The sequence below is a fragment of the Bradysia coprophila genome (genome assembly GCF_014529535.1).
Source record: "Bradysia coprophila strain Holo2 chromosome IV unlocalized genomic scaffold, BU_Bcop_v1 contig_106, whole genome shotgun sequence".
Classification (NCBI taxonomy): Eukaryota; Metazoa; Arthropoda; class Insecta; order Diptera; family Sciaridae; genus Bradysia; species Bradysia coprophila.
In genome coordinates, this window is record NW_023503372.1 from 2,772,158 (window position 1) to 2,787,467 (window position 15,310).

Genomic DNA, 15,310 nt, shown 5'->3' on the forward strand with positions numbered 1-15,310 from the left:
AAAAAGCAATACTTGCTTCTATAGCTGAATACGGTTACATTCATTAGGGAAGTATTGTTTGGAAGCTAAAGTTCAATTGTAACAGATTGTCGTTATAATTCTATAACAGTTCGAGTACATTTCTCCACAAAATGACTAATGTCTGTGCTCTATTCGCCTAGTCGGTTGGCATGTAACAGGGCCGGATTTGCATTTCCAGCGCCCTTAGCCGTAAGATTACAGCGCCGCTCAAAAATGTGAAAAACGAAATTTATCAATTTTTTTAGAAACAAAATGAAATTGAATTTTGAGAAAAGTTGTCTACATTATGTTTGCTTGTGAATTTGAATTTTAACCGAACAATAAATTCCTACTTGGATTTCTCGTGATAGAAGTGAACGTATAGTTGCGAGCGGAGCGAGTGATTTTTTTTTGGTTCACCAACTCGACTTAGCGAAAAATGTTCGCAGCATATTACCCGATTTTCCGGTTTTCAAACGTTTTTCTTTATAACTTGTCTCCTGCAAGGTTTATCGCTTGCATTCAATACCCGAGGGATTCTTTTAAAAACGGTCCTACCAGATGTGCCCAGATATTAATACCTATCTGGGTACATCTGGTAGGATAGAAGGCAAAACTATTTTTAATAAAAATTCTCAACTCTTGTGTGGACAGCGATAGCTGATCGAAAGCAGGAAACATGCACTTTTCTTATAGAGGTGTCATTGGAAAGATAATTGTGAACAGAAATTTGTTACTTAAAACAGTTTTAAATTTTTTGATGTTCGCTGATATCGCAAACGTAAGTCAGCAGCTGTTACTGTCACAGAAAAAATATTTTTTGATAAAATTTTGACAATGTCAGGAAATATTCGAGTAGATTAACTGAGTCTCCGATTTACGCGTCAAAGGGTATATATACGTTTCATGTATATATGGAGATACCTCCATAAGAAAAAGAATTTGAGAACTTACACATGAAAAAAGGGCCACTTTATTCGCCTAGTCGGTTGGCCTGTAGAGGCGCCACATTTTTTTATAGTACTTCATTCTCACTGTACTATTTTTTTGTGTAACAACTTCACATTGATTCATTCCCAAGAAATGTCACAGCAGTGAAGTTTGTTCATGAAAAAATAATTCAGTGACAGCAGACTTTTGATGAAGAAAAGTACTAAATTGTAATAGATTTTGCCCTTAGTTTCTAAACTCCATTCTCCTATAGGAAAACGATGTTTAGAAACTAAGAAGAAATGTAATAGAGTTTTCCCATATTTTAGTACATTATGTCATAAAATTAATGCTGTCACTGCGCTTATTTTCATGTGAACCAACTTCATACGGTGACATTTGTTCTGTAATGATAACATTTGTTCTGTAATGCTAAATGTGAAGTTGGTTCACATGAAAATAAGCTGCAGAGAATGAAGTACTATGAAAAAAATGTGGCGCCTCTACAGGCCAACCCACTTGTCCCATGACCTTGTAACAGACTTACAATAAATCTGTTATAACTTATACTCTTAAAGTCTAAAATTTTAATTAAAATCCATTACGTGCCAGTCTCGTCACAATATCATGACACTCACTTGGCTGATCAATTTGAGCCATATGTCCCGCGTTTAACACAGTAATTTCCCTCAAGGTTCCAGCACGTTTGAAATAACCAGCAATTTTATTATCCTTGATCCAAATCTGTTGCTCGGCGGTAGCATAATCACTGGCACCACTAAACTGCAATTTTGATAGGAAATTTCGTTGTAACGCTGGACCGGCAAGTATATCAAGCATTCCACTGCAAATGTACACATCGCTGCAATTTTCTAGGAGTTCGACCAGCCAATGTGCAACACTTTGCGTTATATCTCCCATTAATTTTTGTAACACCGGAAAACTATCGAACATCGACACGAATCTAATATTGCCGACATGCAGATATTTCGACAGATCTGAATTTAGTATGTAGTCAGTTGTCACGGTAATCTCGTCAATGTAGCCATCTGGTCTTAAAATATTATGGGGTGAAGAGAAACCACTTACATTAAAGAACAAACAATTTGGCCAATTCATTATATTAGCCATAGTATTAAGGGCTTCTAAATATTCTCCTTTTGCAATTAAAATTGCTGCTTCGCTCTGGTACTTCTTAAATTTGATAAAATTGTTTCTGTCGATGAAATTCAGTGCATGCAATAATGATCCGTAGTCGAGTTGATTTTTGGGATCGATGATTCCATTAAAAATAGCCACACCCTTCAGATTTATACAATTGTTCGGTTTGCAAATATTTTGCTTCGATATGATTTGATGTCCTAGAGCAGGAATATATTTGCCAGCGTACGACTCTCCAGTGATATAAAATGAATTTTTTCGTAGCTCTGGGAATAACTGGAAAAACTGTAGAATAGCTTCATGCAAACTAATTCCGATATCCTCCTGATTTGTCAGATAACAATCCAATGCGTTTGTGAAACTAAAACCAGTCCCAACGGGACTGTCGATATACAAAACATTATGATTTTCATTCCACGAATGCTTTCTCAGTTTAAGTTTATAATTCGAATTAATGGAAACCGGCCCATTTTCCATGAGTGCGCCATACAGGGATGATTGTCCAGGTCCTCCATTTAAATACAACACTACCGGTGAAATGGTTGAATTCACTTGGGCGGGGAAAAACCAGAAGAATAAATTTGAATTGCACGCTTCGCTTACAGTAAAAAAACCGGAATAACTCTTCACTCCCTTTGCTACCAGCTCGGGGTGTTTAACAGCAGCTAATTCCTTTCCCAATTCAATTTGACGGTTTTTAATGTACAGCGTTAAAATCAGTGGTCCATTAGGTTTTTGATTATTGCTGTCGTTAAAACACTGAATTCCACCAATTTTGACTATGATCAAAAATATGAGAAACTTTAATTTTTCCATGGTCTGTAAAAATGTAACCTGTTTCGTCAAGAACACTTTTTCAATAAAAGAAAAATTAAAATGATATTCGCTGAAGAATATTCGCTCAATATTTGTGCAGCTGTAGTTATATGTAGAAAAGTCGATGAACGAAAGTGCAAGGTTTCATCGACAAAAAAAAAATTTGCGAACATTCGAAACAAATTTGGCTAATTCAATGACCTGTCACTGGCTTAACGAAGTCTCCTTTTGAAATAGCTCGGAAACTGAATCTCATCTATTAGTGGACAGAAGTCAAATGATTCCAAGGTGCTCTAAAAGTCGGATAGATAGATAGATCACTTCGTTCGGGCTACAACTCGCGAAATGGCCGAAAATGTACCGTCCGCAACAGATACGTAAAAAACTATTTCTTTCAGACATTTACTTAAAGCAGTAGTTAAAATCTCGGATCTCTTCGCCTCGGATCAACAAACTACACGCCAAAACTCCACATTTCATCGATCGTTATGTAAACGACATTAATATTGTCGTCACAATCAAAATTTCGACCGACAGCGTAATTTTTATTGCGTTAGAAAATAGCGAAAAACTGCGACGGCTCTCTTTTGAAGCCTTCTCTCTCATTATTTTGCGTCTGTCAAAATTTTGAATTTTTTTCTTTATGGCATAAATTGAAGTGCTCGTGCATAATTATTAATCATAAATAATTGATCGTAATTGTTTTGAACATGATTTTCGAATACGTCAATAAACACGCGAGTGCCGAAGTAAAATATCATGCTCTTTATGGGTTTTACCACTTGGGTTTGACGAAAACTCAATTGGGAAAAATTTACAGAAAAGACATAACCACAATTACAAACTGGATACAGCGATACGAAGAAAATGGATCTGTTCAGAGAAAGACAACCGTACGGAAACCAACGAAATTCGAAGAGGAAAAAATCAAGTGGCTGCTGGACCTATACAATGCAAATCCAATATTATATCTCGATGAGGCAAAACAAAGGTTCGAGCTAAATTTCGGAGTGAACATTTCGGCATCATACATATGCCAAATCTTACATGACAACAATATGTCCTGGAAAACCTTGGAGGTTCGTGCCATACAAATCAAGGACAGCGAAATCGAAAGATTTTTTTATGAGCTGAATGCCATTGATTGGACCTACAGCAACCTTGTGTTTCTCGACGAAGTTGCAATGGACAACAGAGGACTCTTACGGCGAAAGGGGTATGGAATAATCGGAAAGAAATTGTTGTACAGAGGGGAGTATGTGAGACGTCCACGATTGTCCTTCCTGTGCTTCCTTGGACAAACTGGAATCTTGGACACATACAAGACGGAAGGAACTTTTACGCGATTAAAGTTCTTTGAATGCTGCAAAGAATTTGCTTTAGGGGGCACTTGTCAAACATATCCAGGCAAAAACAGCGTTTGGATTCTTGACGGTGCAAAGATCCATTGCCACCCAAGCATAATTCGGTATTTACGTTCGATCGGTATTTTGCCCATTTTCCTTCCGCCATACACACCGTTCTTCAACCCGATTGAAGTCATCTTTGGCATCATCAAGAGACATTTGAAGAGACGATTCGGAGCGAGTTCAAAAAATATGGAATTGAAGGTCAACGAGGAATTTACCAACATGAAAAATTTCAACTGCAGAAAAGTATTTAAGAACTGTGGCTACGTTCTGAGTGGGAAATTTAATCCATCTGTTGCGTACAATCAAGAACTCGAGCTATTTGATTTCGAATGATATTTATTACTGCAAGCTGCCCTCGTAGGCCTTCTCAATTCATTACATATTGCCCACAGTAGGCATTTTCGATTTGTTACATTTTGTTGTAGCCGTGGCCAATTTTGCATAAAAAATTTGATGAAAAAATAGAAATATTATTGATGGCATCACACCTGATCAAATTGTAGGTACGTTTGATGCCGTAGTGACAAATTTTGTTTTGTAAAATTAATGCAATCGTGAAAAAATAAAATAAAATGAAAAACACTACTGGTGCACCTGTGGTTTTATGTCGACCATATTCATATTCGGTCGATAACTTTTTAAGTATTAGATTCTTACGGTTAGAACATTATCACAGCATCTGTTCTGTCATCATCACTACTCTTTCACTGTTTGAACTAGTTATGGTCCATGTCTTCCAGATCCGTGATCTGGCGTTCCTCCTCCATACTTATTGCATTCGGTTGGGGTGTAACTGCTGAGCTCATTGCACTGACGATACGACGATTGGAGTTCACAACGTCTTCGAACGACGTTATGCGAGCATCCACAAACTCGAACGCACGAGTAACTTCGTTCCGAATTTTATCAAAATCTTCACGAATTTTTGCAAGATGTCCAGCATACACATCATTCAAATCGTCTGCGACTTGCAGACCCCGCTGCATACTTTCACGAATATCTGCCTCGCTGGTCGATGCTCTGATGAACATGTGTATCAGGTGGGGTGGTGGCGGACGTGTGATCATTTCATCCTGCAAATGAGGAGCTGCTGATTGAATAGCGTTCGCCCACATTTGCCAAATCGATACGTTAGCGGCATATACACCTTTGTGTGTTTGTTTTAGAAGCTCAACCATCGCCATAAGCGACTGTGTGCTATTTGCATTTGCACGGTCTCGTTGCTCCGGTTGCAACAATTTCGAAACGAACCTTCCGTGAACGCTTTTATTGCATATTTGTCGGCCATAAACATGAACCATGACGTTCACATGTTTGTTGCGCAATCGTGCCAATATTGTAGTGTTGATTTGGTCGAACAAATAAGCCTTCCGTCCACCCCGATCTTGTAAAATAATGAAGTTGGCAAAATCAGCTTGAGTGGGCACACCATCTTCGCTCCATTCGATTTCGTCACCTTTGACAATTACTTCTCTTTTGATAAGTGGAGCTGCTTTTTCCCAAATTTCAGTTATTATATCGCTGACACATTCGCCAGACACAACAGCCTCGATATCGCTTCGTAGAGACTTTTGTCCAACAAATTCCTTTTGTTGGAAAAAACACACAATCGAAAATGTCGCTTCCATTCTGGAAATTACGGTGGAATAGTAAACAAAAACTTGTAAATTTACAAGCCAGTCCAATTTACTTACTTGGTAATTATAATCCGCACTGATAAATCAAATAATTTATATTTTTACGATGCGAAAGCAACGCTTGCAAAGATTTGCAAAATTTTGACGATCGCACATGTAATGAGAATTGCAACAACAAAAATGACAGTTCGCAGTTTTTCGTCGAAAAGAAGAGAGAATAGAGAGAATACAGAAACTCGAAAAATAGCCTATACCGACAATATTACATTCCATAAAATACGAAGTGGCAAATGACTGTTAAAAAACGATTCTCGTGATTGGCCTTGGTGTTGCGATCGTGAGTAACAAACTGGGAAAAAAGATTTAATAGAATCAGTGTCACTTCACACGGTAAATTCTCTGTGTATGAGCACAAAAATTTTTGTAAGGAAAATGGGAACATGTTGATTTAGAACCACAAAAAGATTCCTCTTAGTCAGGGTCTCCCGTCCTTAAGACGCAGGTACTATTTTCGGGAAAATATTTTCCTAAATTTTCCCACATTTTCCCGAGTTTTCATAAATATTTCTTAAGGAAAAAAATGGGAAAAACGAAAAAATTGAGGAAATAATTGATTGCAGTTTTCCCAACAAAAGTCACTGCACGGGTCTGAAAATCTTTAAAGAAAATCCTTTTGTCAAGGCTTGTAGATTACTTACTCCGTAGATTAGTTATCGAACCGATTTTCGTAATAATTTCTTCCTCTTTGGTACTATCTTTCTGCTTCACAGTTCACTTTTCTTGCCCATATTTCCTTTGTCAACAATTCCAAAGCTAGGAAAAACAAAGATTCGAATGCGATTTCGAGAAAAAAAAGACTCGATCTCAACAAATCGAATTTAGTTGTGATAATTTTTTGATATTTTCGAATGAAGCGATTTTTCTCGCATACAACACCTGTCGATGCATTTAGAAAAGCAGAATTTATTCACTTCTTATTAGCAGATACAAACATAGATAACATAACATTCTATTGAATAATGCCATGAAATCCAACGAACTGCAAGCATGAGTGATTTTCACATTAGTTTTACAGTTCCGAAATTCGTATTTCCCAGTACATTAAATTAGAGTACCGCTCAGGCCTGAAGTACGTTGAATTATCTTAAGCGTTACACTTATCGGGGCAATTGTTTTCGCAAATGTCGCAAAGGGATTTCTCGTCCGCATTGTAGAAAACTCTTGATTTACGCGCTGAAATAAAAGTGAAATTGAATGAAGTCACACCCAAAATTTAGATCTCCACAAAACAAGCCAAACTTACCCGTATCATAATAATCGTACACTACAATTGCGGCCGGTTTCTGATGGGCAACCTTATGCGTTCGTATGGCCTTTATTTGTGGACAAATTTGAACAGTGGTCAAATGTTCGAAATACAAAATGATTTGCGTATCGTCATTTCTAGTCTCCAATTTCTTAACTGATTGTGTCCGCTGCAAGGTCTGTCGTTGATCCGCGTCAAATTGATAACCACTTGGCAAGTCGATTTCCATAACAGCCATATTCGATTCACTGGCACCACCACCATCAGCGGCTGCGTTGGGTATGAATGCTACGCATGCTTCGAATTTCAATAAATTCGGATATGTGGTTGGTTTGACGGCAGGCTCAATGGTGAAGCGTGGCAAAGCAGCACTTTCGTTGACGTAGTACTTGTAGGATAATGATAACAACGTGAAACCCGTACCGAACGCCTTGACATTGATCTTGCGGACTTGGCTCGGTATTTGAAGTTGTTGGAAAACTTGGGCGTTACCTGAATTTACTTCGAATGACGTACTGTTACCTTCAAACGTTAGATCTACTTTAACGTCATTGTCGGCCGACGAAGCAGTCACTCTACCAGCTACAGTGGCAATCGCTTCTAATCCAACAATGGTATCCTGTGTAGAATGGAAACCACCGCGTTCATTGCGTTGAGACAGAAGCCACTTCAACACTGGCACCACATCATCGGTACGATCCGCAAGTAAATTAGCCAGCATAGCGTAACCAGTTATTTCTGTGTCGATTGAATTTGGATGGTACTTTGTTCCCTCCGACTTTCTGACGCTCCAGTGTTTTAGATCCGATTCGGTTATGACTTTCGCATTCAAATCACGTAAAAGAAGATCCTTATTAGAATCCTTAGCCAATTGTAAGGCGTACGCAGCCAAACTCATGGAATACACATCGTCCAAAATGTCTAAATGCTGGACAATGAATTCGGTTGCTCGTTTGATATTGTTTTCGTATTCGGGGAACGCCTCCCGATTTTCGAGGAATGCGATCAGAGTATAAGCAGTCAACGCAACATTTTTGTCACCACCGCCTTGAATCTGTCGATGAATCACATCTCCATATTCGGGGAAACTGCCGTTTTCTGACTGCGTCTTATTCAAGAAGTTTAATGCCTCGTTTATGATACGCGGCTCGATGTCAATGTGTTTGGACGCCTGTTGGAATGACCGGGCAACGAAAGCCGTCAACCATGTGCTTCCACGACGATCTTGCCTTCCAAATGCACTGAACGATCCACCCGAATGACGATAAGATAACTGACGTTGATAGCCAATTTCCAGATTTAGGCGCGTCTTCTCTTCCAGGTCATCAGTTAGTTGATTAATTGCTTGAAGATAGTTTCGGACTACGATGTTCGGTACAAATTTCAACATATTTTGTTCACCACAACCACTCGGCATGTAAATCAACCGACCCAAATTCTTCACAGACGGTCCGAGAAGATCGCCCACAGCGGTTATTTGAATGAATGTCGAGTCGGGTACAGTGTGTTCAGGTAAGTCGATGCTAAATTCATGTTCGACGGCTTTGCCATTGTCGGATAGATTTAACATAAGCGCTGTGTTGGCGTATTGTGGGACACCCTCCGGAGTTACAAGTAGAATTCTCTGAACTCCATCACCAGCAACCGCACTTTCGACAATTATTTTAATTGTTATTTGGCCCACTTGAAGTGGTCGAATCGAAAAAAATAGACCGGAAGTGTCTTTTGACTTTACCGATACGTGGCGCTGTCGACGACTATCAGCATTCACAATTTCGTTGGCTTCGTCATTCAGATCGACAAACTCGAACTCGTTGTCGTCATTGAAAAATGTTACGTCCGCGTTGACAGTCGAGTCCAAATAGTTGAAAATAGTCACCGGTATCGACAGAATTTCGCCTCTTTTGACCGAATACGGTAAACTAACCGTCAAGAAAAATGATTTGAATGTTGTCATTTTGGTCGGTTCTTTGGTTAATCCGAGACCGTTGTCAGCGTTCACGGAAAATGCCGTTATCACCCAGGAAGTGATTGTATCGGGAACACGCTTTGTGAAGTGTTGTTCGCCTTTGACTCGAAGGCCTTCCCAAATCCATGTTTCCGGAAAATCTTTACGTATAGCCGATTGGGCATTGTTCAACATAGATTTTCTATTAGAAGCATAAAAAGCGGAGGAACCAGGGGGGGATCCAACTCTATCACTATGTTGTTCATATTGCAACATTGTTGAATATCTGTCTTCCTCCACTTTCTCAATCGGTATCGGTATAAAATCCTTCACATTGCTGAGAATGAACATTCCAGCATTTTCGATGGTTGAAATTGGGCGTGACCAATAATATCGTTGATGATAACGCTCGCTTTGATGCTGCATCACATCGTCACCATAACGATCTAATTCTCTCATAACATCATCAACCGATAAATCATTTCCGGACCTCATCAATAAGACACTTTGATCAACGGCCAGAAGTCCGACATACGAATTTGGTGCGGTAACAATTTTCAAACTATATTCCGTACCCGGCTCCGTTTCGTTCACAGCCGATTCTAACGTAATTTGATTCGGCAGTTTCTTCTGAAGGAAAACAGTTTGCGACGCCGTGTTCACATTGCCATCGTCACGTATTGTGTAAACGACCACTTGCACGTTCGGCACCATGTCGAAGGTTGCTGGAAAATCGAATTCAATGTTGGTTTGTTCGGGAACCGTTTGCGATTTGGAGATGAGAACGTTTCCACGACCAAACACTTGGTAGGTAAAATGTTTGAGCGGAACACGTGACACCAGATGCATTTTCACAGTACCACCAACGAAAATGCTGTGAACAAAGAAAGAAATGATTTTTGAATTTAACCGAAACCGAAATGCAGCACAAAGAGGTCGTCCATGAATCCCGTCCCCTCTTTTTGCAGATTTTTAGACCTTTATTTCTTCCTTGTTCTCACTTTACCTATAACACGCATGTTCTACTTTCGTCACATCCCCTTCTCTCCTTCAAAAAGGACGGAATTTATGGATGACCAAAAACTTACTCTGTGTCATTTGCTTTCAGCTGAAATTCGGGCAGGGTCGCCTCCCTGCCTCGATAAATCGACGAAGTGAAATGTCCTAATCCCTCGGCATGATCTTTATATTTTGCCATCAGATAAACGGTGACCTTTCCTTCCGGAAATGTGAGCCTCACACTTGCCACACCTTCACCATTTGTTTGTACTGTTGTTGATCCAATGCCATCCGCTGCACTCAAATCGGTGCTCCACCAGATTTCCAACGGTTCATTTCGAATCGGTGTCCCGTCGTACAATTGTGCGCGAACATCAAATTCAAATGGTCGTCCATCGAAATATGTATAATAGTATGACTGCCTGACAATGCTGTATCGGAATCGGTGCACTCGAATGCTAGTCGATGTTGATTGTTTACGCCCGGTGAATTCTTCTTCCAGTGCACACTCTAAAAGGATGTAATCCGAAGTGCCATAATACACTCCTAACTCATCGACAAAGTCAATTTCAAGTGATCCTTTCGTAGTAACTTTGACCAGTTTATTTACATGCTTTCCATTCCAACTGGCCGTGCAGTTGGCCTGTCCGTGAACTGCCTTACCGAACGTATATTTTCCTCGAACATTTGCACGAATAATTTTATCCGCATACAGCACATGTTCCGGTGTTTCAAGAAACACTTCGAACGTAGGCAAAACATACTCGCCCACCTCAAACGACCGTGACTTTTTCTCACTTCCACTGATAAATGTTAACTTCCAATGACCTACAACTGGCGACTCGGATAACGGAAACTCATTCGTGTAAACACCGTGAGCTGTTGACTGATTAGCAAACAATTTGATACGATTTCCGGCTCCGTCATAGACATTTACTTGCAGTGTGTCGATTAGGTCGTGAGGTTTCGTATCTTTATCAATGACGACGACACGGAACCGAACCAGGTCTCCCGGCTTGTACAATGCTTTATCGGTTTGTATCAAAAATGAAAAATACTTTTCCGATAAAGTGAGATCAGTTTCGTTGTGGAAATCAATTTTGTCGATGCCATCGGCAATCAAGCGATAAAACGAATTCGGTTTCGATTCCAATGTACCAGTTTCGAACTCAACCAATTCGGTGGTCCAAGGTTGCACGGTAACTTGGCGTACAATTTCTATTTCCGTCTCGTTGGCCTCGTGCACCAATTTCAAACGAACGATTACAGGTTCAGTAGTATTTTGGACGCTAACGCTTACATAATATGATCGGTGATAACTAAGTTGTTGGGATCCAATGATTGTGTACAGACTAAAGGTGAAATTAAATTTAGAGAAAAAAAAATTAATTAGATTCGGTTATCAGTAGCTAGAAAAAATATAAATTAATTTTTTTGTCGTTCACTAATATTGGTCGCAGTGGATTTTTTTTGCATTTAGCCGAAAACGGCTTTCATGCAATTTCGCGGAGAAATCAGTTTTGTTCACCGAGGGAAAAAAGTTGGAAATTTCATTTCGAGGGTGTTGTAACCAAGAAAATGAAATTTCCAACTTTTTAGCCCCGTACGAAGTACAAAGGGGCTTATAGGATTACGATGCCGTGTGTAATTGACGGAATTCGAAGCAGACGGTAAGGGCAAAGTGTTTGCCTATGTTCATAGATGACGAATCCGCAATAAAAATGTTGTCTGTCCGTCTGTCCGTCACGTCGATATCTTGAGTAAATCAAATCCGATTTCAATTTTTTTTTTTTCCCTGAAAGATAGTCAAAATAGTGAGGCTAAGTTCGAAGATGGGCATATTTAGGTCGGCCCTTCGTGAGTTAGGGCCGCCTAAGTGCTTTAAGGTCTTTTGGGGATATTTACGGCAAAAAAAACGTTGGAAATGTAAATGAAACGGCAAAAGATAGGTAATGTTGATACCGATCCAGGAAAAAAAAGTTTATTAAAATCGGGTGAATGGCCCGTGAGTTAGGGCCCTAGAAGTGAAAGTGCTACTCGGCCCTAAGTGTATTTTGCATATAACTCGAGTAAATTTCATCCTTTTTTCGTGATTTTTGTTTCATTTGAAAGGTAATCGAAGCCCGAATATAATGTGGCGAAGAACGTTTTAAATTTGGGTCCTTGGACTGAGGCCGTTCCTCGGCCCTAAGTGTATTTTGCATATAAATCGAGTAAATCTCATCCAATTTTGCTAATTTTTGTCTTATATGAAAGGTAATTGAATATCGAATAGAATGTGGTGAGAAAAATGTTTGAAAATTAGGTCCTTGGACTGAGGCCGCTACTCGGCCCTAAGTGTTTTTTACACATAAATCGAGTAAATTTGATCCGATTTTCCTAATTTTTGTTTCATTTGAAAAGTAATCGAACGAGGAATAGAATGTTGTTGAAAAAATAAATAAATTTGGGTCCTTGGACTAAGGCCGCTACTCGGCCCTAAGTGTATTTTGCATATAACTCGAGTAAATTTCATCCGTTTTTCCTAATTTTTGTTTCATTTAAAAGGTAATTGAACATCGAATAGAATGTTGTTGAAAAAAAAATTAAAATTTGGGTCCTTGGACTAAGGCCTCTCACGGCCCTAAGTGTGTTTTGCATATAACTCGAGTAAATTTGATCCGATTTTCCTAAATTTTGTTTCATTTGAAAGGTAATCGAACACCAAATAGAATGTTGTTGGAAAAAAAAATTAAATTTGGGTCCTTGGACTAAGCCCGCTACACGGCCCTAAGTGTATTTTGCATATATCTCGAGTAAATTTCATCCGATTTTCCTAATTTTTGTTTCATTTGGAAGGTAATCGAAGGCCGAATATAATGATGTTGAAAAAAAATTAAATTTGGGTCGTTGGACTAAGGCCGTAACTAGGCCTTAGGCCTCTCAATAAATTAAAATTTTAGGTCAACTTGAAATTTGTGTTACATTTGATAGGAACGTCGTACGGGGCTTCGTAATTGCGGTATGCGCAATTTGTAAGATGTACACATTTCATAATAATTTGACTTCAACTAGGCTGACGGACGCACTAGGTCACGTGCGCAATAGATGTACGGGTTCGTACGGGGCTCAGTCGCAGCAAACGCTCCGACTGTTCTGACGGCTCGTTTCACTAAGTTTCAGCTATTTTCTCGCCTGCGTTCAATTTCGAACGATTTACGGCTCTCGCACTGCTTAGGCCGCAAAACTTCAATATTGTTGAAATTTGATATTTTCTGCCTACACGGTGAATAATTAATTATAAAAAAGTGCATAATCTACCACTTCTTTTGTTAAACGAAGTGAACCGTGAGGTCGACTTATAGCATATTTGTCAACAAAAATTTATCAGCAATGGGACATTGAACTTTTGACATTTTTTGTATTTAGATTAAGTATGTTATTGTAAACAAAAAATTGTTCTACACTATTGCCGAAATTCCAAGTTTTTTACTTTTAATTTATATTTCAATTACGACTACGACCCAAATTCAACCCAAAAGCATACCTTTTTCGTGAGAGAATTAAGAAAAAATGACATGAGAAGAAAAGAGAGGCATATAGAGACGTATAGTCTTTTTTATGTTTGACTGATCTTTGAAAATCAGAAAACAATTAATCAAAAATATAAATGTTTATAATTTTACGATAGTGTAGAATAATTTTTTGCTTAGAATAATGTTGTCTATCGAAATTATTGAAACTTCAGTCCCCCATTAGGTCAAATATGACATCATAGTTAATGTTTTTATTTATTATGAAATTATCTGCATAAAACCAGCAAAAAATGTAATTTTCTGTCTTGCTTCACACGTCAGAGACGTATTACCATATGGGCTAAATAAAATAGGCTTAGCCCTGGGCACTGAGAAAGTAGTATATTTTGTATAACGCTTGGGTGTACTGTTCGTTTATATTTAATATCCTTTCTATCGGCGAGTGTTTGGTAGAGATCCATTAATAATCTCTCTGCTCGCGCTTTCATTTTTATGTCTATCAATAAGAATCAGAAGAATTCGTTTGACTGATTAAATATATCGAAAACAATCAATATCAGTTAAGGGTTCGTTCCTAAAGTATGTGACGCGTTCGAAAGAGATGCAAGATATAGTTGAAAATGTGATAGAAAGAGATGCAAATAGTCGTTTTCTGTGATTCAAAAACCTCTTGTCATCAAGCTAACTTTCCAACTTTAAGCAGTACCAGCAGACATTCGACGACTTTTCTTATTGACTTTAACTTTATTGTTTGGAATTTTCCGAATTTCAAAGTTAAATTCAATAAGAAACGTTTCATATATTTTTTACTCCTGGAGAGGTGTAATCGCTTGTCCGGCACTGTCACACGAAACGGTCATATCAAAAAATATATAGTTCTCCAGGGCCTATATTCGCAAAATTATTCTCTCGAAATTTCTTAAATTTTTGTGAAAAAAATTCATGAAAATTTGAGAAAATCGTGAAAATTTGAGAAAATATTTTCGCGAATATAGGCACTGGTTCTCATACTACTGGTCCCACTTCTACAAACGGTCAAATACCACATTTATTATCTTAAAAAAAAACTCACCCGGTTTGATTTTTTTCAGATGCTTGCACAGCACTTAACAGGAATAAGACGGCAAATGCCGTTAAATGTAAGGTCATCTTGTTTCTGATTCTCAACACTTATGTTATAGGATATAGAAACTCAAAATTAGAAACGGAAACAATGAATTTTGCGATGTAAGCAGCTAGCTGAACCGATCGCGACTGAACGGAAAAAATCCAAGAAGATTATGCTTTTTCGAAAACTAAAAATGTTTCAGTGATTAGATCTCAGCAACGCACCACGCATCGCACAGTGTATCATAATATTCGACTTACACAAATAAAAGCAATAGTGCAAATGCTGGTGTAATTCAAGTAATTCTGTCAGTTATGAAAATGTCTCATAATAATTTTATATGTATGTAACCAACGCACATCATGCATGAGTGGTACTCTAAATAATACACTTTTGCTTGAAGTACGTTGACGGAACGTAACTTCAGTTTTAACTGTTTAAAAACATAATTTAATATAAGTATCATGGCCCTACGTTA

General features: G+C 38.4%; 4 protein-coding genes across 4 annotated transcripts; 1 reads left to right on the forward strand and 3 right to left on the reverse strand.

The window, feature by feature from the left end:
• Positions 1–1,506: 1,506 nt before the first annotated feature.
• Positions 1,507–2,946, reverse strand: LOC119070652 (venom serine carboxypeptidase-like). The gene has a single exon (XM_037175082.1). The coding sequence runs from the start codon at positions 2,905–2,907 to the stop codon at positions 1,522–1,524; it is 1,386 nt and encodes a 461-aa protein (XP_037030977.1). The 5' UTR covers positions 2,908–2,946; the 3' UTR covers positions 1,507–1,521.
• Positions 2,947–3,425: 479 nt separating this feature from the next.
• Positions 3,426–4,687, forward strand: LOC119070650. The gene has a single exon (XM_037175080.1). It carries the CDS (start codon positions 3,618–3,620, stop codon positions 4,650–4,652), a length of 1,035 nt encoding a protein of 344 aa, XP_037030975.1. The 5' UTR covers positions 3,426–3,617; the 3' UTR covers positions 4,653–4,687.
• A 41-nt stretch (positions 4,688–4,728) lies between these two features.
• LOC119070651 lies at positions 4,729–6,173 on the reverse strand. Its single transcript, XM_037175081.1, has 2 exons — positions 6,014–6,173; positions 4,729–5,948 (listed from the first exon to the last, which is right to left on the reverse strand). Exon 2 carries the CDS (start codon positions 5,945–5,947, stop codon positions 5,036–5,038), a length of 912 nt encoding a protein of 303 aa, XP_037030976.1. The 5' UTR covers position 5,948; positions 6,014–6,173; the 3' UTR covers positions 4,729–5,035.
• Positions 6,174–6,894: 721 nt separating this feature from the next.
• On the reverse strand, positions 6,895–14,986 carry LOC119070723 (CD109 antigen-like). The gene is made up of 5 exons (XM_037175176.1): positions 14,797–14,986; positions 10,299–11,561; positions 7,260–10,084; positions 7,101–7,189; positions 6,895–6,970 (listed from the first exon to the last, which is right to left on the reverse strand). Exons 1-4 carry the CDS (start codon positions 14,871–14,873, stop codon positions 7,101–7,103), a joined length of 4,254 nt encoding a protein of 1,417 aa, XP_037031071.1. The 5' UTR covers positions 14,874–14,986; the 3' UTR covers positions 6,895–6,970.
• Between the last annotated feature and the right edge of the window lie 324 nt (positions 14,987–15,310).